Source organism: Anopheles merus, unplaced genomic scaffold, assembly GCF_017562075.2.
Source record: "Anopheles merus strain MAF unplaced genomic scaffold, AmerM5.1 LNR4000007, whole genome shotgun sequence".
In the NCBI taxonomy this organism is placed as follows: Eukaryota; Metazoa; Arthropoda; class Insecta; order Diptera; family Culicidae; genus Anopheles; species Anopheles merus.
This window is the reverse complement of record NW_024427587.1, coordinates 452650-474550: the sequence shown is the minus strand read 5'-3', so window position 1 is coordinate 474550 and position 21901 is coordinate 452650. Positions and strand designations below refer to the sequence as shown.

General features: G+C 41.7%; 1 protein-coding gene across 2 annotated transcripts; it reads right to left on the bottom strand.

Annotated features, from left to right (window-relative positions):
• Window positions 1–11207: 11207 nt before the first annotated feature.
• LOC121600805 (YY1-associated factor 2) lies at window positions 11208–12662 on the bottom strand. Of its 2 annotated transcripts, none has more exons than XM_041929567.1 (2): window positions 12181–12662; window positions 11208–11941 (listed from the first exon to the last, which is right to left on the bottom strand). In XM_041929567.1, exons 1-2 carry the CDS (start codon window positions 12317–12319, stop codon window positions 11607–11609), a joined length of 474 nt encoding a protein of 157 aa, XP_041785501.1. In that variant the 5' UTR covers window positions 12320–12662; the 3' UTR covers window positions 11208–11606. The 2 variants fall into 2 exon arrangements, with proteins under 2 accessions (XP_041785501.1, XP_041785502.1); XM_041929568.1 differs by having other exon boundaries at window positions 11208–11926.
• Window positions 12663–21901: the final 9239 nt, after the last annotated feature.

Sequence of the window (21901 nt, the reverse complement as noted above, 5' to 3'; positions counted from 1 at the left end):
CTCATCGACGGTACGAAAGTTTCCATCACCCCTCACGCTACGCTGAACACAGTCCAATGCGTAATATTCGCCCCGGAGCTGAAAGGACTGAAGGACGAAGAAATTTTGCTGAACATGGAAAGCCAAAACGTCAAGCAAGTCCGACGATTCACCCGAAAGGTGAATGACGAAATACAACCAACGAACCCTTTCCTGATATGCGTGGAAGCTGGAAAAATACCGGAATCCCTTCGTATAGGGCTATTGCAGGTGCGAACGAAACCATATTACCCAAAACCAATGCTGTGCTACAAATGCGCCAGCTTTGGGCACACAAAAGTACGCTGCTCAAAGGGACAGGTTTGTGGAAACTGCGGAACCGCAGCACACGGATAATGTTCGACCCATCCCGCTTGCGTGAACTGCAAAGGCGAACACAGCGCGTTCTCTCGCGAATGCCCTGCGTTCCGATTTGAAGAGCAAGTCATAAAAATAAAAGTCGTCCACAACTGCACTTACAAGGAAGCTCGGCAAATGGCCCTCCAACAACATCAGCGAACAAGTGCTGTACAGCAGCGAATCACATTTGCACAACAAACTACAACGGTGGATGAAAAAGACATGAAAATCAAGCAGCTCGAAGAAGAACAAAATGAACTGAAGAAAACGATCCTAGAACAGATCAAAAAGATGGATACCCAGAGCAAGCTCATCGAAACTCTTCTGAAACAGCTGAAGCAACCAAATGGAAATATACAAATAAATAACAATAACCCAACTAACGAAGCCACAACACAAATCGAAGAAAATCAAAGCAAGACCCAATCCAACAATATCTGCGAGAGCAACAACAATGCTGAAGCAACGGGTAACCCCGAAACCGACAACGAAACGAATGACCAAGAAACGATGTGTCACATCAGTCATCTCAGCACAATCCCGCAAACGAAACCTCAATCTGGAAAACGCCTCATCGGAAGAAGAAGAAATAAGAACTGCAGTGAAAAACATGGCATCCAACGAAATCGCAGTCATCTCGCCCATCGCTTCTCCCACTCTTCCCTCGGAACAACGATCACCAACTGCCAAACCATCGAAGAAAAAACATCGTCTCTGAATTTATTCTACTTTCCTCTTACCCTAATAGTTTACTGACCTAAACCATAATAATGCTCTCCACAACCAATAATACTAATGACACAAACAAACCATTCCTACTAAACTGGAACATAAGAGGAATGATCAATAACCTCTACGAACTATAACTACTAATAACCGAATACAAACCTGCCATCATAACACTTCAAGAAGTTCGCGATCCGCCTAATACCAACCATTCTCCACTTAACCACTACAATTGGTCCTACAAGCTTTCTCCAACTAACCCACATCACAGTGTTGCAATAGGTGTACATAAATCTATTCCCTTCAAATTAATAAAAACCAACACCAATCTTTCCGCAATAGCAGTCAACATAAAGTCTCCCATAGACATGACCATCGTCTCAATCTACATGCCCCCTAGAGCTACCTTCAACCAATCCGAACTTAACTCTTTTCTTAACCTTTTTCCCATCCCTTGCTAATAGCAGGAGATCTTAATGCAGTAGATAAAAACCTTAGAATCTCTCAAACTAACAGAAAATTCAATAGACTCAATAACATTTTTACTAACCATAATCTCTCTTTCATTTCTAACCCTAACCCAACCCGACTATGTATCTCATCAGGTACAGAATCCTTCCTTGACTATGTCGTCTCATCCTCCTCCCTTCTTAACGAACTTAAACTATACATGATGGCAGACACACATGGCAGTGATCACTATCCGATCATTGTGAAAAGCAAATCATCGCTCCCGGAAAATAAACAACGACCAAAGTGGAAATATGAAAATGCCGATTGGACATCATACCAAATTAATGTACTAAAACACCTACATTCAGACCCCCAGCCTACAGAAGGAAACATCATTAAAATCATAAACGATGCAGCAGCGAAATCGATCCCAAAATCAAAGGGCAAACCTGGCAAGCGAAGTGTTCACTGGTGGAACGACACTGTAGCTAAAGCCATAAAAAGGAGACGTAAGGCGCTCCAAAAACTGCAGAATGCCAAGAAAAATCAAGACCACACCCATATCCCTTACTTCTCCGAGGAATTTCAAATTGCCCATCGCATTGCAAGAGAAGAAATCAAAAAGGCAAAACAATAATCATGGAATAGATTCAAAGATAGCATAAATCCCGAAATGTCAGGAAAAGACATGTGGAGAAATGTAAAATGCCTTACAGAACGCAAGCAAGACATCGCTCATATCATCATCAAAACCGATGACGACACAATAGTCCCAGTTGAGTCAACACCAGAGGTACTTGCCACTCATTTTGCCACAAATATCCGCCACAAATAGTTATTCCCCAGAATTTAAGGCTATCAAAGCAACAACCGAGTCCATTCCACAAGATTTCAATAGCAGACCCAACATACATTACAACAGATCCTTTTCCATAGCCGAACTGAATTGGGCTCTTGCAAAGTGCAAAGGCAACTCAGCCGGACCAGATGACATTGGCTATCCACTGTTAAAAAACCTTCCTTCTGAAGGAAAATACCTGCTCTTAAAGCTATACAATAACATCTGGAAGAGTGGCAAAATTCCTCCTCTTTGGAAGAAAAGTTTAACAATCCCCATATTAAAGCCCGACAAACCAAAAAACAGCCCAAATAGCTACCGACCAATCAGCTTACTAAACTGCATTGGAAAAGTGTTGGAAAGAATGGTAAACCGACGTCTTACCCAAGAACTGGAAGGCAGGAAACTCCTCAGCATAAGTCAACATGCGTTTAGATGCGGATTAGGCACGGAAACTTACTTTGTGCAACTCGAAGAACTGCTGGCCAAAGTAAAATCCGATAAACATCATGCCGACTGTGCAATCATCGACTTGGGTAAAGCTTTCGATCGGACATGGAAATACGCAATCATGCGCCAGCTAGCTAGATGCAATTTCGGAGGTAACATGATCACATTCCTGAATGATTTCCTCTCAGACCGCACCTTCGAGGTTCTGACTGGAACAAACAAATCCAGCACTAAAATACTCGAAAACGGAGTTCCTCAGGGAGCCATCCTTTCTCCAACATTATTTCTGATCAGCATCGAATGTCTTCTCCGCTCACTACCACCATCCATCACTCCATTGGTGTACGCTGATGATATCGTTCTGTTCACGAGCAATGCAGATAATGGAGTTGCGCGATACAATCTGCAGCAGGGACTTAACATCTCATGGGAATGGTCAAAACGTATTGGTTATGATATCGCTGCTGAAAAAAGCAATATACTGCACATCTGCAACAAACCGCACCCAACCGTACTGCTTCGCCTTAATCAAAAACAAATTCCAGATTGCAAAAAGGTTAAAATACTCGGGATCACAATAGACCAAAAACTCACATTCCAAGCCCACATTAACCAGTTAAAAACTACAGCTACCAAGAAAATCAACCTTTTCCAAATGCTCAGCACAGGGACCCACAAAGCTTCTAAAGATACACTAATCTACATTATTAATCACTGGTTGCTTCCAAAACTACTATACGGAATGGAAATAGTATCGATTAAAAAGGAACAATTTGAAAAAGCAATAAGCCCCATCTACCATACAGTTCTAAGATATGCCATAGGCGCCTTCCGAACCAGCCCCATCATCTCTATACTAAGTGAGAGCGGACTTCTTCCACTTAGCCATATAATTACAGCTAAGTTAGCCGCATCAGCAACAAGAATTAAAGAAAAGAATATCCAAGCACCATCATTCCTTAATAGAGCCAACTCCGAACTTTTCGCTGTAACAAACTGCAATATACCGGATATCACTACACTGTTACATCTTGGCACGCGGCCGTGGTACCATGAACCCCCTAACATAGACTGGCATTTTAAAAACATCCTTAAAGCAGGTTGCAATAGTACAATAGCACAAAATATTTCATAGAACACATCAACAACAAATACATTAAGCACAACCATATTTACACCGATGGATCCGTCGATGAAGCAGCAGCAGGATTCGGGATTTACTCACCCATTGATAAAATTGCGTCCAAGCTGCCGGATCACACTTCCATATTTACGGCAGAAACGTTGGCATTAATCCAGGCAGTTGAAGATTCCCTGCGCTCTGACATGGAAAACGTCATCTTTACCGACAGTGCGAGTGTCCTCTCGGCACTAGAGCATGGAACATGTAAGGACCCAAACATCCAAAAGCTCTACCAGGTCACTAGCCCACACATAAACCAGGATCAACATCTCACCATCTGTTGGATACCTGGCCACACTGGTATCAAAGGCAACGAGATCGCCGACCGCCTCGCCAACAAAGGCCGAAGAAAAACATCAACCCAACAACATCTCGCTGCCTAAAAGAGACGCAATTATCTATATAAATGGAAAAGTAAGAGAGGCGTGGGAAAAGGAATGGTTTAAAACCAAGAACAACTTCCTTCGGCTAGTGAAAACAACAACCAAACCATGGCCTTCAGTAATAAAACATCGAGACCAAAAGATCCTTACTCGAGTAAGAATAGGCCACACTAGACTGACCCACAGCCATCTCATCGAACGATCCAGTCCTCCTCTCTGCCAATTCTGCGGAACCGATATAACAATCTTCCACCTTTTAACAGAATGCCACGGATACACTCAACTTAGAAATACTTGCCATCTTGACTCCAACATAGACTCAATACTTTCACCTCACCCACAGAAACAGGAGAATCTACTAAAATTTCTAAAACTATCACATTTATACCATCAACTATAACAATCTAATAGTCTAACTTTTCCCCACAAAGAGGCGAAAGAACTCCGCAGGAGCCAAAGCCTCTCTAAACCATACTAACAACAACATTCTTCCATCAGTGGTCAAGGTGAAAGGTTGCTATTTAAAAATTCCACAAAATCATCATGGGTCGCGGAAAGCACTGCACACCAGTGGAGTGAAAACATATTCAGGGGCTATATCGTGAGAACGTGCCAATCAAGACAATCTGCAAGGCGTTCGGCCGTTCCCGGACTTTTGTGGACAACGCCATTCGTAGCGAGGCTACGGGTAAATCGACAGGTCGTCCGCGAAAAACAACGGCCGACGTTGACGCGCAGATTGTTGAGATGATCTGGGCGGATCCTTTCAAAACTTGCGCTCGTATCAAGCAGGAGCTTGGTTTGCAAGTTTCGGCGAAAACGGTGTCCCGCCGTTTACACGCCGCTGGGTTCTGTGCCCGGAGACCGCGGAAGGTTCGTAAGCTGCTGCCGCACCACGTAGAAGCGCGCACTCGGTTTGCCGAAGAACATTTAGCTGCATCCATCTTTTGGTGGAGCAAAATCATTTTTTCGGATGAGTCCAGAATCAATCTGGATGGTTCGGACGGCATTAAATACGTCTGGCGCCTTCCTAATCAGGCGTATCATCCGAAGAATACGATAAAAACGACTCAAAGCATACATCACGAACAGTTAGATGTTATTTGGCAGACCAGGATGTGCAAGTTCTACCGTGTCCTGCATTGAGTCCTGACCTCAATCCGATTGAAAATCTGTGGTCAACTCTCAAGCGTCAGCTTAAGAACCAGCATGCATCCTCAGCCGATGATCTATGGACACGCTGCGAGGTTATGTGGAAACGCATACCCAGAAGCGAATGCCGTAACCTCATCGGCGATATGGCCAAACGCTGTCAGGAAGTGATATCGAATAACGGTCAACACATTGACCGTTAGAATGTGTTTTCGCTCTGTGGAACACCGCAACACCACCTCCCAAAAACCACTTGAACAGTCCTTTTCAGGGCTACCAAATATTTCTGACAAGAACTATGTCTTTCGGTCATAGAAAAAAGTTCCTATTTTGATGTCCACCAGTGTACCTCGAATACCATTGTTTAAATGTGATTCCTGCATCTTTCTCGTACCGGAATTCTGTAATATTACGAGAAAGGGAATCAATTATTTGCTCGGGATGAAAACTAGGCGGTAGAGATACCGATGTCCTGGCCGAGCACAAAGCCGTGGCAGCGCATTCACATCGATTTCGCCGGGCCGATCGAAGGTGATTACTTTTTGATAGCGGTAGATGCGAACACGAAGTGGCCAGAAGTGGTAAAAATGCGAACAACAACAACCAGAGCAACCATCGCAGTACTAAGAAGCATTTTCGCGAGATTCGGATACCCAGAAACACTGGTCAGCGATAATGGGCCGCAATTCGTCAGTGCTGATTTTGCAGCGTATTGCAGCAGTCGTGGTATTCAGCACATCACAACGACGTCATTTCATCCCCAGTCAAACGGACAGGCCGAGCGCTTCGTAGACACTTTCAAGAGGTCAACAAGGAAGATTGAGGAAGGCGCAGCAACTCGTGAGAAAGCTCTTGACATCTTTTTAGAAACCAACCGTACGACTCCCAATCCGATGCTAGAGAACAAACAATCGCCAGCGGAAGCTATGCTTGGGCGAAAAGTTCGAACGGCTCTGGAACTGCTAAATCCTTCTCTTGCGGCACGAGATGAACCGGCAGTTTTAGTACACAAAACGTTTTCAGCGTGGTGACCGCGTTTATGCAAAGCTGTTTGTGCGGAACGGACCTGGGCAACGTAATGTTCGAAGTGGAGACGGATGATTTTCTGGTACACCGTCGACATGTAAACCAGCTACGGAGGCCTGATTCGATTAGTGTGCATAAGTCAAGTAATCATTCTGAAGATCCAAGTCGTTTACCGCTAGATATCTTAATGGGCAGAGCGACAGCGGAAACGGTTGTTACACCAACGGAGCAGCAAAGCAACACATTCCCTGCACAGCCGTCCCTGAGTCCAGTCCCTTTGGCATTCCAAAGTCGTCAGCAGCCGATACGATCGCCAAGCCGATCTTCTAGAGATAGAAGGCTCCCGCGTCGGTTCGAAGGGTATCTTCTTTATTAAACAGGGGGAGATGTTGTGAGCTAACCTGGACCAGATGGATTCCACGCAAACAATGAGACCCTAAATTTTGAGTGATTCAGGCCGAGGGGTATGAGGAAGCTTGAGGAAGCAAGGAGAAACGCGCTGCGATGAGAGTTCGCATTCTGTTTTACACGCGCGCTTCACTAACACCAATACAAATACCGTGCTTTGACGAGCCGTCTGTGAATGTGTGTGTCTTCTTTCAGCGAGCTCAACAACTTGGAGCTGCTCGTCACATCGTGTTGTCTCGCTTACACTACAGCATCGAACCATCGCTCCGTATGTCCCCCCTCCTACGCGTACGAAACCACCAGTACAGCGCGACGCTTTGCCGGAAATGGTTGTGCGCGTTTTGTTCTAAGTCCCACGCGCAGTGTTTGTGCGTTGGTGTGCATTTCGTTCAAAGTCTCGTGCGCCGGTGTGTTATGGTGAAGTGTGAAGTGAACGAACAATGAGCACAGACGCAAATGCAGTGCGTGGATCGACAGGTAAGAATTTGCTGAACAGAGGCAACGCAGATTGTCGACAAGTTTCCCGCAGCCTGGCTCGACCCGGTACTTTACAGTATGACGCCATTCGTAAGTATGAAGGATTCTAAATGTGTTGTGAAAGTGTACTTTATGTTTCAATAAAGTGTTTAATGAAATAAAAAATGACCGTGTTTGTGTTTGTTGTTAGAATAAGTGCGTATTTGCGATCGTGGCAATGCATGAAAGAAAACGAGAAACGAAAGAAACAAATATCTTTGGATGTGTTGGTAGCATGACTGGAAAGAACACGAACACATTGAGAACTGCAGAGCGCACCGTGCGTTCCGGGTGGGGAGGGGGAGGGCTCGCGCGAGGGTGTAACTCATTCCTCCAAGAGTAACTGCTAACGGGGGACGGTACTCAAATCACTCAAAAAATACACACATTTTGCCGGACGGGTTGCTACTGGTAACTCACGGTTGGCGCGTGAGCGATCATCGGTTGATGTGAGCGTGCAATCCATCCGGGTCATCGTTTGCGCGGTCAACAGGGTCGACCGGCGAGCACGCCAGCACTTGGCAACTGGTAACTCGAGGAAGCGCACGAAAAGGGAACGGCGGGAACAGTCTTCGTTTTACGTTAGAATAATGTCTTTTTTTGTTAATACAAGTTATATGTTCGTTTTATGTTACAAACGCGTATACCTCTCTGAGTAGTAATAACCGAAGAAAGAAAGGAACATAACAACATATCCAGATAACTTTTTTCAGATCAGATAGCGGAGCTCAGAGTTTTGCTGCGCTTATCGACAATTGGAGTAAGTGAGGTAGTGTCTTCAGTTTAATTGTTCCGTTTCTTACCTTCTTACTTGACAATATTGGAAGCTCTCTTCGGCTTCGGACGTGAAAGTGGGCAGGACGTGGATTTATGTGTGTAGTGTAGTGTGTCACAATTGTAAGATGTATTGATAAGTGTGTTTCAGTTTCATGTATTCTTGATTTACTTGCTCTTGAAGGCGAGAATTTTGATACTAAGAATTGATCAATGCATTACTGTTGCCACTTTGAGGTGTTCCGTATGATTGTGATGTGTTGTGGACGGAATCAACGTTCCGCGACATTGTGCTCTGGGCCGCTCGCTACGTGCGACGGCTTTCAGACGCTAAACTGTCAACATCCACGTGCAGCTAAAGGGCGCAGCCATCGCGATCTTTCCGAGGACCGAGGTCGGGACGACGACCTCGGGGTGACCGTTCACGGGGACTTCACTACAGGCCATCCGCGTTAACAGGTGCGAGCGCGAGCGTTAGGGACTAGCGGGCGGTATCGGTTTTATAATGTAAAGTTTTAAAGTGTGGTTAAACCGTTATTGTAATATAGTGTTTTAAGTATTTTATCCTGGTGTTCGGACTTATTTATTTATGCGTTTAAGAACATAAAATCATGCATATAATTTATATCTACCTCCACTTTTCTTGACCTGTAACGAAGTATTTCTCTTTCCATACCAATTTTGTGAAAAAGAGCCTCCTGCATAACAAGTGAGACATAAGAACGGGTTAAACTCGTTATGAGGGGTCCCATTGTATGTGCAACAATTATCCGTTCCGAATCCGAATCCGTTCAACCAGCAAGCAAGTTGCGTATACCAACCGTACCAAATACGCTATCATACTCAAAGTGAGGAACTTATAAGCGTGCCTGTGCCTATATCCATTTGTTTCATTGAACAGACCTCCGATCGTTCTCAAATATCGTGTAAAATTTAGGATCGACTTAGAAAAAGAATGAAGAACTATCATCAAAAAAGCACCCAGTTTGTTATGGATCTATCTGTTAAATCAGTTTTTTTCTTATTTTTGTTTTTAGACATCACATGGCGCTGGATAAGCCTACCTGACCCCCTGTTTACACATGCCAATAGCCAGCAGCGAACCCATCGAACTCCTGTCAAAATTATATGGAGTTGAGGATACGATGGGTTCGATGGATGGGTTTTCCATCACTTGTGGGTATCCAGTAGCTCAGTTTCGAAAGGTCCGAGAGGGCTAATGTAAACACACGGTGATAAATCAACTCACTTTGGTAAAATGTTTTACCAAATTACAGTCGGAACTCTCTGGTTGAACTTCGATTCCCTGCCAACTATTGAATATGTGTTTTTTAGTTGGCACGTTTTTTCAAACAAAAAAATTCTGAGATTTTCTTGACAGGCCATCAGATTTTTGTGAATTTAAAAAAAAACAGGATTTTCCATAGTAACGCATGCTTTGAACCAAGATCTATTAAAGAGAACAGGTCGATGCAAAGCCCGTTGCTAGGTTGCCATTTTCAGCTCGCTTTAGACAGTTTCATGAAAAAGTGTTTACAAACAAACGGCTAATAGTTAACGCGCAAAAGTGGACGAATTTACTATTAGGATGGTTATATTGGTTAAATTTCTTGCGGTCAATCACTTCTGGAGCATAAAGGAGAAGTTATTGCAGTCTACTCTGTATTCAGAAACATTGATAACCTTTTTCATTGTTTGCCATTCCGTGACCACAAACCCCTACCGTTTGCAACGGTCTTGCTGGAAAAACGAAAAGTTTAACATGTTCCAACTGGGTAAAAGAAGTCCTTTTTACCTCCAATTAAACACTGAGGGTAAAATGAAACATCCAATCGACATACACTGGTACAATATGCATACCGTCCTTTACTTATAACCCGGCGACGAATGATAAATGAGATCCTTGGATTGTATCAGACATGTAATATTCTAATTGGATTCTAATTATTCAAATATTCTAACAGGAATTGAATGTAAAATGCTGAACAAAACTCTCATTCACTCCATAGCAACGTCCATCGCTAAACATAAACAATGTTCACTTTAACTGTCAAAATTTTCCCATGGCTTTCTGTCAATTTACTCTAAGCGCTTCGAGCTGTTCTCTTTCAAGGACCTTGCTTTGAACTGTCAGCCAACTATCGAGCGTTCAACTCAAACGCATGCCAATTTAAAAGCGTTCAACTATTGAATTCTGATTGTATATACACATCAAAATCCTTAACAGTGTGATTTTGCCTCGCTTTACCCTTGACATCAGTGTTACCAACGTATGAGCGCTTTAGATGCCATGGACAAGGTTTAAACAGCACGATGTAATAATATTAACACTACCATAGCACTCTTTTTATTCATTTACAATACTCGCATTTTTCGAGTGTGCTAATTTCATGATAAATTGTTGTATTTTGTTGGAAAAATGGCAGTTTTACATATCCCCGATTTACTATGTTTCATTCAAAGTTTTCGAAACATATAAGTTGTACTCGCTTTTATTATTACAATTATTTATTTGTTTTACCTAATTCGGTTTGCCGAAAAAACATACATATCCTACTCTAAATTATTATTTCCTTCATATGCCAATCTCTTAACCACATTCAATGTGTTTGAAAATGGTTCGTTTTTACAAATCTCTAGGTTGATATAATAAAATAATAGTTGCAGACAGAGAAATTATATTAGTTCAGACATAACTTCATACTTTCAAAGTAGTAATAACTTATGGAAATTACAGATCTTTTTCTTACAGGGTTTCCACGATTTATTGGTTGGTTCCTATAAATTTTTGGTGGATTCGCACATTTTTTGGTGCGTTCCCATGATTTTTTGGTCGTTTCCCAGAATGTTTAGGTCCAATTGTATTGATATCCAATCGGAAAATACCAATAAATTATGGAAACGAACTAAAAATCTATAGGATACGACCAAAAATCGTGGGAACGCACCAAAAAATCATGGGAACTGACCAATAAATCGTGGGAAACCCTGTATGACTTACAATATTATTTAGATTAAGAAATTTGAATCTTATTATGAGTAATATTGAATATCAATCAATTTACACAAACTTTAACTCCCTTATAATTTATAAGGCTAGAATGAGTTGGTTTTATAAATAAAACTGACTTCAGACATACGCTTTCTTTAAATGAAACCCCAATCGAGAATAAAACAGACATGATACTATCGTTACCAATCACGAATAAGCAGCAGAGCAAACCTATCATAATGCAGCAGCAACTGCTAGTTTTAGTAACATTCGACATTCTGTTATTATCTAAAATAATAGCCAAATGTGCAGGGCAAATGAAGTTGCTTAGCTTCTAGAATCATTACTCTCACTAAAACTTTCACTCGAATCATGCCGACTAACGGAGGGCTTTGGTTTATACTCGGTGATGACAACAGTTACTGAATTTACAGTTACTTCACGCGTTTGGCCGCTCGAACGGTCAATATTTTTTAATCGTGCTGGATGCTTTGATCGCTTGCTTTTGCTTCTTAATGCTTTTGTGTTACCGGGAGATTTCACGTTCGATACGACTTGCGTACCCCCGGAAGCCCCTGGAAAGGCTTGTGTTGCAGCCTGTTGCGCCGCCAGGGCAGAATTAAGTCGTGGTTTTCGGGTGGATGTACCTGGAACGGAGTAAACTGAAATTAATTATAATGCATCCCGTCTCTTTTGAACAATTCGATCTGCACACAAATGGTTGAAGGAATGATATGCATTAGCTTTGTTTTTGGCTTGCTGCTTGGGCGAGGCAATTGCGCTTTGCATTACAGCAAAATCGTACAACATTGATGTTTCTTGATAGTGACGGCAAAGCAACAACTAAATGACCACCGCAACAATCATTTGTGGGAAAAGCTTTCTTATTTAAGCGGAGTACCTTTTCGCACGTCGCACATTAAACACTTGAAGGCTTCGGCAGTATTGCGATATGTGCAGACGCTGCAATCCCAGAAGTTTTCTTCAACCACTTTCGATTGACGTTTAGCACGGCGTACAGGCGATTTACTTTTATCCATTGCTACTATGTTCGCTGCACAATCACATCACCGTTGATATTAGAGTTGTTTAGATTTCCCGCACGTAAGATGGTGCTAAAATATATCCACCAGTATGTTGCAACAAATTAACTAGATGCATTCATTTCCACTGATATACGTAGCTGATTTTCTGCTGTTTCATTGCCAACAGATGCATTTATTATCTCTACAGAAAAGCGTATGAAATGCCTAAACATTGAAATGACTCATTGCATAGATGCAGTGTATGTTAAAGTATTCCAAAAAGGGCGTTAGGAGTTTCTCAAAACCTTTTCCGATCGAAATAATTTTCTGTCCTGTAACATCTGCAATGACAACACGAACGTCAATTTCTGTTTGTGGTGTGCACAGCAAGGTAAGGAAACAGCAGGTGGTAGAGCTGTCACCAGAGTGACCAGAAATACCGATTTATCTTTATTCCTACCGATTTTTGATATGCCAACCGACTCACAGATGAGCCTTCTAAAACTACCGATTTTTCATTTCTCCGACCGAATATCACAAGGCGAAAGGCCATGAGAGTGACAAAACGCTGACAAATTTTTCAAAACGTGAGCTTTTGTCACTTTTTTGAGCTTTTGTCATAATTTTGTAACCTGGAGCAGCCAGGAAATAAAGTTGACAAAAGTTGACAAAAAGTGATAAAATTTGACGTTCGCGAAAATACGTAATCAAACAGCTATTGGCTGTTGTGACCCATTGCTATGATAATAATGCTAAAATGCATGATTCTAATTGATTTATGTACCTATTTCGTGCTTCTTCCTATATAACCAAGATACCGAAAACGTGACCAATTTCTTGTACTAAAAATCCAGTTCCATCAAACAAAGCTAAAAAACTATCAGTTTGGTGGGTTAAGCCACACGGTCACAGAAGCAGCCACTTCAATGTTGTTGAAGTCAGATTTTTATGCACGGGCAATTTATTTGCTCAACATGTTTCACCTGTGTTAAAAATGTTATTTAATTGTGCAAAGGAAGCAATTAAACGTGTGTGTTTAAGTTGGTTTGTTGTAAAACATTCATGTGTAATATGTGTATATGTGTGTTTGTTTACTTGCGAATGAACTCTTCCATTTCGCTGGTCAGTGCATAGTTTATAGACTAGTAATATGGCTGAAGTTGAAGTGCAGGGATGTAAGTGAATGAATTTAATCAACCGAGGAGTTCAAATCCTGTCCAGCATATTGACCTAAGCCAAACCTTGACCAAACTTTTCCTCAAAGCATTTTTGGAAAAGGTGGGTTAAGGGTGGACAAGATAAATACATCGGATCGGAACTGGCAGCTCCGATTGTTCTAAAATTTGGTGGGTTAACGACTGAATCGACCACCACAAACCCACGTGGGTTTGAAGTGGTCCCAAGTGCCACAAATCCACTAAACGACCACTAAACGGCTTCTAAACGACTCAAGTTCTCTACCTAAACGGAATATAGAAAGACTTCGTTTAGCAGACGCCAAACGACTCATGCATTCTAAAAATAGCAAAAAAGCTGGTGGCGCTATCTGTTGGTGGGATACCCCAACCAGTTGAGCTTCATCGCTTGGAGGAGAGCTTTCTCATTTCCTCTGTACTGTTGTATGGTTTCGCATTGAAGTTATGCATCGCTAGAACTAGAACGGCGATACGATTGTTTAAATACTAAACTCCAACGGAAACCACCAGCACTGAAGCAAGTGAGATTTGAGCAATGGTCATTGGTGTTGATACCCACGTATCTAACCACACGACCATTTATATAGATTTTTGCTCAGAAAGTTAGAAGGCTATATAGGTCATAATAAAATGCAACTTGTCGAAACACATTGCAAGAAAAGGATAGCAATATAATGATGAGTTGTAATACGCCATCTATTGATCAAACCAATGAAGCTGTGGAGCTTTCATTTTTTTTCTATGGATATTCAATTTTCCAGTCGTTTAAGCTTAATCTGTGGCGCTTGGGGTTTTACAGTGGGTTAAGGACGATTTGGTTATTTGGGTATTCTATGCAGCTATAATAACAATACTTCTTTTTATGTTATAAATTTATGAAGTATGGCTATTAGTTACATAAATTGATTGCATAGAAATTAGATGAACTGACACTAATACACCGCCATATCTTTCCGACTGTCGGGGCAATCATTTCAATCTATGTGGCTTTATCCCAAGCGCCACAGATTAAGCTTAAACGACTGGAAAATTGAATATCCATAGAAAAAAATGAAAGCTCCACAGCTTCATTGGTTTGATCAATAGATGGCGTATTACAACTCATCATTATATTGCTATCCTTTTCTTGCAATGTGTTTCGACAAGTTGCATTTTATTATGACCTATATAGCCTAACTTTCTGAGCAAAAATCTATATAAATGGTCGTGTGGTTAGATACGTGGGTATCAACACCAATGACCATTGCTCAAATCTCACTTGCTTCAGTGCTGGTGGTTTCCGTTGGAGTTTAGTATTTAAACAATCGTATCGCCGTTCTAGTTCTAGCGATGCATAACTTCAATGCGAAACCATACAACAGTACAGAGGAAATGAGAAAGCTCTCCTCCAAGCAATGAAGCTCAACTGGTTGGGGTATCCCACCAACAGATAGCGCCACCAGCTTTTTTGCTATTTTTAGAATGCATGAGTCGTTTGGCGTCTGCTAAACGAAGTCTTTCTATATTCCGTTTAGGTAGAGAACTTGAGTCGTTTAGAAGCCGTTTAGTGGTCGTTTAGTGGATTTGTGGCACTTGGGATAAGAATATTAAGAGCTAGAAAACTTTTGGAATGGATTCTATAAATATAACTACATGCATTGCTATACATATCATTACAAAATTAGCGAAACCAAAATCCTTTATTGTATATACTACCTACACGGGTAGGTGGTTATAGAAGTAAGGGATAAAAGTTGACTTTATTTTTATAAGCACATTTAAAAAAAATTTAAAATTCTGAATTTTTTACCACTTTTTTAAAACATGTTTCTCCAGGCATTATAATTTTTTTGGATCGATTCGATAATCCAATAAAAAGTTGTCATAAAAAGAATAAGCTTAACATACCCGGGTAGGTGATTATAGGAGACATAGGACTATAGGACATAGGAGAAGCGATAGGCCAAAAATACACGGACAGGAATTTCGCGGCCGCGGAATTCCGCTTGCTGAAAAATGTACGGATATGACAGTTCGGGAAAGTTGCCCTTGATACTTTGTATATGTGTTTGACAGCAGGCGGAATTCCGCGCTCGCGGAAACGCGTATAACAATCCAGCCATATACGGACGTCACACGAGGCGTAAACTCAAAAAGTTTACGCTTGATTTGTATGGGAGAGCGTAAACTTCCTGTCAAAAGATTATAGGGTTGTATGGCTGAAATTTAGTTTACGCCAAAGTTTACGCTTCGTGTGACGTCCGTAATAGAAATGAAATGTCATTCGAACGCGTTACCGCGGAAACGCAGATATGCTCAGTTGGATATCTTTGCGGAACTGTTATACGCGTTTAAACGCGCCCGCGGAAACGCGCGTCGTGTATTTGCGGCCTTACAAGTCTTGAAACATTCCCAAGCAACATTTTTATTATAGTTTAGTCATCTACGCGACCGGCCAGAGTCTATTATTTAACCGTAGAGTTGGCAACCAGATTTACACACGTAACCCGGCGCTCTGGCACCAATCGAACACGACATCGAACATGAAAAATGTATGGGATTTGACATGTTTGTCTTGTTTGTTTGTTTGTGTCTGACAGTGCACCTCCATATGATTATATGGGTTTGTTCGAGTCGGATGTCATGTTCGATTGGTGCCAGAGCGCAGCCTAAGTTGGCAACCGGCATACCCGGGTATTCCACACGTTTTGATGCAAAAAAATAACGATTTTCATAGGTAAACAATGCTCTCTATATTTAAATGCTGTAAGCAAGTAATGCCGACCATATATTCTCTTCTATTTCATTTATTCATTAAGTTTTTTCATTTTTTTGATAAAAATAACGGTCAAATTGAAATTTGGAATCACTTGAATTTGACTCGAAAATAAGCACAATACGAAAAAAGGAAGAAGAGAAACGTCATTCTCCATACAAAATGTATGGAATACCCGGGTATGCTGGTTGCCAACTTACGTGGTAAAGTAAAAAAAAAAATTAAAAAAAATACTCACAGGCTGTTTAAAATTACAACTTATGCACCAAAAAATCATAATTTAAAAGTTGGGAGGCTACAGAAAATTTCAGGTCAATAAAAGCAATGAATCAAAAGTTACTGCAGTTGGAAGTTGAAAAAAATACCCGGGTATCCGGTTACCAACTTAAAGGTTAAATAAAAAATATTTAAAACTGCGATGAAAATAAAACTTTTATGTTTTAAGATTAACCAATACCAAGGAAATTTAATTCTGAAACACAAGTAATGTACATAGTGTTGTGGACAGACCGCTGCCTCATTCTGAGGGATCACTGTTGACAGCAGGGCTGTCATCCTGTGACGTCCTCAGTGAGGATCACGGCGCGAGCAGGACCAGTCATCCTCTCCCCGCATTGCGCGTGTGTGTGTGCGTTTCTATTTATATACGTGTTTATCTATTATTATACCAAAGATAGGAATAAAACACATATTCTGTTTGTGCCGTACACCACCGTCTACTATGTTTCATGAGTGCGGACACAACAGTGGCGACGAGGATGGGATCCTCCTCGCGTAGGGGGGGATCCTACAACGAACCGACGCAACACGGAGACCACCATCGCGGTTCTACCATCGCGCAACCGCCATCGCGCATGATGGGCACGCTCGGGGCTTGCGCGAAGCCCCGAAGGGATCCTCACTCCACTGCAGCGTATTCCGGCTAAGGCGAGGGGACATTCCGCCTTGGGCCGACGAAACACGGCATCACCACCACCCGCTGCAGCGTCATCGGACACACTGGTGCAGTATTGTCGTGCGCGGTATCACGGCCTAAGTTGGCAACCGGCATACCATCTTGTGTATGACCGCCGACCCACCGCTAAGAAAATATCGTTCCGGTTTGAGGGCAACCGGCACGTAATACAGAAGACGTCGTATTTGATCCTGAGAAGACCAACAAGCAGCAGTGAAGAGATCACTCCCGATCCAGCCGTCCCTGACCAGCCGAATAGGAGTTGACCCTGCTGAAGCGGATTTAAACCACGGTGAGTTCAAGATGGAATATGATTTTAAAAAGAATCCGAATGGGCACTGCAAATTGTGCACGAACCCAGATGATATAGGGAAATTGATAACTTGTATTGATTGCGACAGGTGGTTTCACTTGTCATGCTTAGATATAAAATCATCAATTAAAGATTTCCTATGCAAAAAATATAAAGATATGAAAGTTGAACGGCAGGAACATAGGTCAGCACTAATGCAAACGCAAAAACTGCTGAAAGAAAAAATGACAAATGAGGAAGAAAAAGAAAAAGAAAAAGTAAGAATAGAAGAAGAGCTAAAATGGCTACAAGGAGAGTTACAAAACAAAAAATCAGAAGATGTCAGTGAAAAACCAATGACAAGTTCAGACGTAAAACTGTTAGCTCAGAGTTTAGACAAAATGGTTCAATCGTTGTGTTCTAAGGACTCGAAAGTAACACTTTCAAAGCTTCCAGATTTCGATGGAAGCTATAAATGGTGGCCTCAATTTAAACAAGCCTACGAAGAAACTTCCCGAGCTTGTAAGTTTTCAAATTTAGAGAACATGAATAGGCTGCAAAAGCATCTGAAAGGCGAAGCACTTCGTGCGGTTAGCGGGTTAATGCTTAACCCAGAAAATGTTCCACTTGTATTAAACAGGCTCGACAAAATGTTCGGGAACCCTGAAAGCATTTACAAGTATTTACTGTTAGAATTACTAGTATTAAAGCACATAACGACAGATAATCCTTCAGCATTTTTAGAATTTTCCAACGCTTTGCGCAATCTCATTGACAACATGGTGTTATTGAAGCAACAAGGATTTTTGAATGACCAGAGGTTGCTAAACGATTTGACATCAAGGTTTTCAACCGAACTTCGGAACGAATGGTTGAAACACACGCTATGTAGGAAACAAGATAACAAGAATCTTACGCTACAAGACCTAGCAGAATGGCTGAAACCTTCTGAAGAACTGGCCATTATACTGGCCGCGAACGAAGGAGTAGCCAAACAAGAAAGGTCGAACCGTCAAAACATACAGCATCGTCATAAAGGGCCAGAAAAGGAAACAATATGTCTAATTTGTGAATTTCCTCATGAAACCACGCGTTGCAGACAATTGAACGGTAAGACACCCGATGAAAAATTATCTCTTTTTATTCGGCATAGAATTTGCACCAATTGCTGCAAGTACAGCAACCATAACGCCCAAAACTGTCGCCTACCACCACAATGTAGCGTGTACGGTTGCGGCAAAAGGCATCATAGTATGTTTCATAAAAGAAATCAGGTAGAAGGGCAACCTACAAACAAAATAAATTGTCATCAGGAAAAGAATAATCTGTTCTATCAGATCGTGTCCATCACTCTGCACCATAATGATAGAAAATTCATGGATCCTGGCTCTTCAACTAGCCTCATTTTGGAAAGTGTCCGAAAAGAACTAAACGTTCACGGACCGAAAAGAACGCTAACTCTATCCGGACGGAAGCATTCAGAGGGAGCTAACAAAAGAAAATTCCAAGTTAAAGGTCTCAGGAGTGTAAGGGAACTTAACCTTCCTGTTCAAACCATAGATGCTCCGTGTTTGCAAAGAAATTTTAAACACTTGAAAGGCATTAGTATCTCTAGCTATGCAGATGCGAGGCCTACCGTGCTACTAGGCCTTCCATATTCGTATCTTTGCCATGGTGCAAAATATCGAGAAGGTAGACCAAACGAACCAATTGCCCATGAAACGAGGCTTGGTAGGGTCATTTTTGGGGGAACGAATACACCAAACGTCACAGAGAACTCATTTGTGATGACAGAGACGTACGAAGAAGAAAACAAGAACATGATGCAAATCTTGCGTGGTTTCTTTTCTACAGAGGAATTTGGAGTCAAACCTACTCCAACCCGTGCCTCTGAAGAAGACAAAAGAGCGTTAAAGATTATGAAAGACACGCTTAAAAATACTGGCGACGGATACGAAATTGGTTTAGTATGGAAAACCGACAATCCTAAATTGCCAGATAGTTACGGACAAGCGCTTACGCATACGTTAAAAGGGATATGCGCGTAAGGCGACACCAATGGAACTGCTGCAATTGAACGGGAAAATAAACTATATTCTCCACTTTTCCGTGATAAACCATAATAAACCCATTCCCAAACCACGTTTAGTATTCGACGTGGCTGCAAAAAATCAAAATATATCCCTTAACTCTCAACTTCTTTCCGGCCCAGATCTTACTGCGTCCCTGTTCGGAGTGTTAGTCCGCTTCAGGGAACACAAAATAGGCTGTTCAGGAGTTATCAAGGAAATGTATCACCAGGTAAAGGTAAGACGGGAAGATCAAGACGCTCAAAGATTTCTATTTCGAGAGTCACTTTCTGACGTGCCTCAAGTTTACGTTATGCAAGTAATGACGTTTGGGGCAACTTGCTCACCAACTTGTGCTCAGTTTGTCAAGAACGAGAACGCACTACGTTACAAAAATATCTATCCCCAGGCAGTAAGAGCGATTGTTGAAAATCACTACGTAGATGACTACCTAGATAGTTATCCAGATATTGATACAGCCGTGAATACTATCTCGGAGGTGTGTAAGATACATGATGATGCTAAATTCTTCACGAGAAACTTTTTTTCCAACTCAAAAAAGTGGAGAAAACCATCCCAACCAACAGGCTATCCGAGAAAAGGATACTTGGCATAGAGGAGAAAAATAAAAACTTCGACAAAGTGTTGGGATTGATTTGGAGTCTGACGTCTTCGCCTACAAGTTTAAAAAGGCAGATATTAAAACACTAACGAAACGTCAGATGTTCTCATATATAATGAAAATCTACGATCCTCTAGGTCATCTTGCCAACATTTCTGTTGAAGGTAAGATTTTGATGCAAGATCTTTGGAAAACTAAACTTTGGGATGACGAAGTCACACAGCCCATAAAGGAAAAATGGGAAAACTGGATAAGCCGAATCGAAAACTCGATCAACATATCCATACCGAGATGTTTTTTAATTGGAAACAACGTAAAGATCAGGGAGCTCCATACTTTCGTAGACGCGGCAGAAAAGGCCTTTGCCGCAGTTACGTATCTTAGGACAGTCCATGACTTAGGCATCGACATAAGTATCGTGGCCGCAAAATCAAGAGTCGCTCCTACCAAACCACTGACGATCTCTAGGCTTGAATTGCAAGGGACAGTGCTAGGCACTCGCCTAAACGAAGCAATCAAGAGGGAATTGCGGTTAAAGGTTCAAACGGAATTCATTTGGACCGATTCAAAAACAGTTCTAGCTTGGCTTAACTCAGAGATCCGAGCATATAATCAGTTCGTAGCCCTGAGAATCGGATAAATTTTGGAGTTCAACTCTCCGAAGCAGTGGAACTGGGTAGCATCTGCAGAAAACCTTGCTGACGAAGCTACAAAAACTTGTAAGAAAAAGTCAATATGGTTAAATGGTCCTGACTTTCTCAAAAATGTAGAAATAAAAACACTAACACCAAACATTTCGGACACATCTGAAGACCGGAAAAGGGTAAACACTTCGAGAACAGTGGAAAGAATAGATTATGACGCCATTTCCGTCGAATGGTGTTCCAACTGGCACCGTCTAAAACGATCGGTAGCGTACGCACTAAAGTATTTGGATTGGTTAAAAAGTAAGGCTAAATCCCTGTCATTTTCGATAAATAAACCCTTGATAAGAAGCTTGTAAATCGATAAAGCTACCCTTGACCTAGCTGAGCGCCACTTAATAAAAAAGGCTCAATGGGAAAGCTTTCAAACGGAGATGGTACAACTCTCATTGAAGAACCCGATTAATGGCAGCAGTAAAGTTAGGTGCCTGTGCCCTATGTTGGACCAAGATGGGATCATGCGTTCTAGAGCAAGACTTGAACACGTTAAATTTCTTCAATTTAACGAACGTAGCCCTATTATCCTACCAAAAGGGCATCACATTACAAACCTTATCCTACAACATTACCATGAGAGGTACTACCACCAGCAGAGCGAATCAGTGATGGCTGCAGTTCGTCAAAAATTCTGGGTGATAGATCTCAGAAGCAGTCTTAAACACGTAATAAACAAATGTCAATACTGCAAAAACGCACGAGCTAAACCAATCCCACCAATAATGGCACCACTGCCAACATGTAGAACAGCAGTGTTTAAAAAACCATTTACGCATTGTGGAGTAGATTACTTCGGCCCCCTATTCGTTACGATAGGCAGACGGTCAGAAAAAAGGTGGGGTGTTATATTTACATGTTTAACCACAAGAGCAGTCCATATAGAAATAGCCATTGATGTAACGGCAAGCACCTTTATTGTTTGTTTAAAAAATATGCAATACAGAAGAGGAAAGGTATCTTTCCTGTACAGCGATAATGGGACCAACTTTGTCGGAGCCGACAATGAG

Bases quoted from the DNA above. Each gene is read 5' to 3' on its own strand.
- LOC121600805 (XM_041929567.1), bottom strand. From the start codon at position 12,319: ATGGATAAAAGTAAATCGCCTGTACGCCGTGCTAAACGTCAATCGAAA. The intron at 11,942-12,180 runs GTACTCCGCTTA...AATTAATTTCAG, and splicing joins AATGTGCGACGTGCGAAAAG to TTTACTCCGTTCCAGGTACA.